This window comes from Penaeus monodon, chromosome 31 (assembly GCF_015228065.2).
Source record: "Penaeus monodon isolate SGIC_2016 chromosome 31, NSTDA_Pmon_1, whole genome shotgun sequence".
Classification (NCBI taxonomy): domain Eukaryota; kingdom Metazoa; phylum Arthropoda; class Malacostraca; order Decapoda; family Penaeidae; genus Penaeus; species Penaeus monodon.
Genome location: NC_051416.1, coordinates 35717848 through 35719229, shown reverse-complemented (window position 1 = coordinate 35719229; position 1382 = coordinate 35717848). Strand labels below are relative to the sequence as shown.

At 33.5% G+C, this 1382-nt stretch overlaps 1 protein-coding gene across 1 annotated transcript in view; it reads right to left on the bottom strand.

The window, feature by feature from the left end:
* The window catches only part of LOC119593196 (85/88 kDa calcium-independent phospholipase A2-like), a gene marked incomplete at its 5' end in the record, with an annotated part of 46224 nt that overhangs the window by 5356 nt on the left and 39486 nt on the right, over positions 1-1382 (bottom strand). The window contains 3 exon segments of the mRNA XM_037942177.1: positions 348-544; positions 737-883; positions 1127-1272. Coding sequence (XP_037798105.1) covers positions 348-544; positions 737-883; positions 1127-1272 — 490 coding nt within the window.

Genomic DNA, 1382 nt, shown 5'->3' with positions numbered 1-1382 from the left:
AAAGATGTGAAAACTTTTCCTTTTGGGAAGAAATATTTTAGAAACTTTGATATCATATCTCTAATCAATAAATTTTGTCTCTGTAATCAGTTAGATTTGCTTGGAACTAACAGGCTACACTGTGTCTGATATTAGCTAGTACTAAAAATAAGAAGCATTTATGAAATAACATATTTCATAATCCATGAGGAATTTCACTATATTTTTGCCCTTTCAGCACTAAAAAAAATATATATTAAGTACTACATATACTTAGTTAACCAAAGATAAAGGTATCCTAATCTTTATTGTGCTATAAATTTCTTTATATCTAGAAAAATATAAAAAACTAACAGTAACAGACTCACCTGTACAAAGCATAAGGGCTAGGAATCCTCCAGTACTTGTGCCAGAAATCCAATCAAAACACTCATGGATAGGTTTACCTAAAACTTCCTGTATAACAAACAGCATCTGAGTCATTACCAGGCCTTTGATGCCACCACCATCTAGGCATAATACTCGCCCTGTTCTCTGAGAGCCATTGCAGTTAGTTACCTGCCATCTGCCACAGGGTAACAGGGAAAAGCATATGTTTTATTTCCAGTCTAGCAAGAGATATAGACATTAATGAATAAAAACAAAGAAAAAGAATATATATGAATGACAATATTGCAGTATTCTAAATCTATGAATTATATATTCATTATAATCACACTGACAAAAGAATGGCACTTTGTTAAATTCAAATAATTACTTTATTGAATCTGCAATCTGTTTGTCACTAAGCTTTTCATCCATAATCCAACGAGATCTCAATAAGGGCTTCTCATACAATGGCACTCCATTGAAATTTCCTTCATCCAAGCATCCATCAGAGCAGGATGCTAGTTTCACTTGACACCTGTTAACAATTAATTAGATAACTAAATATAATAAAATATAATAAAAATACACAAATCAATCTTTACACAATACAGCAGGTTATGACTTGAAGCCTATACATCTTTGTTCATCTCAATGTACTGAATAATCATCTGTGAGAGAACCAAGATATACACAGAAATACATACCATAATTTTTGCATATAAAGAATGATGCCCAATAGTTCTTTGACCTTTAGATACAAGCAAGTACGAGATAGTACCTTTTGGATCCGACAGTGTGCAGTAAGTATATAACTCTGTCCCTTTCTGTAGCTTTTGTCTTGTCATTACATGAAGCAGCCAAATGCCTTGGTGTCTCTCCATTCTTGTTAGGCACATTAATCTCACCTCCAAATACAATGAAGGCCTGTAAACAAGGTGAAATCATTGAGAGCAGTAATGATACTCTAGTCTGTTCAGTTGTCTGATAGCTGGACTGACAGAAGAAAACTTGGCTGTGATTGGTGGATGCAAGAT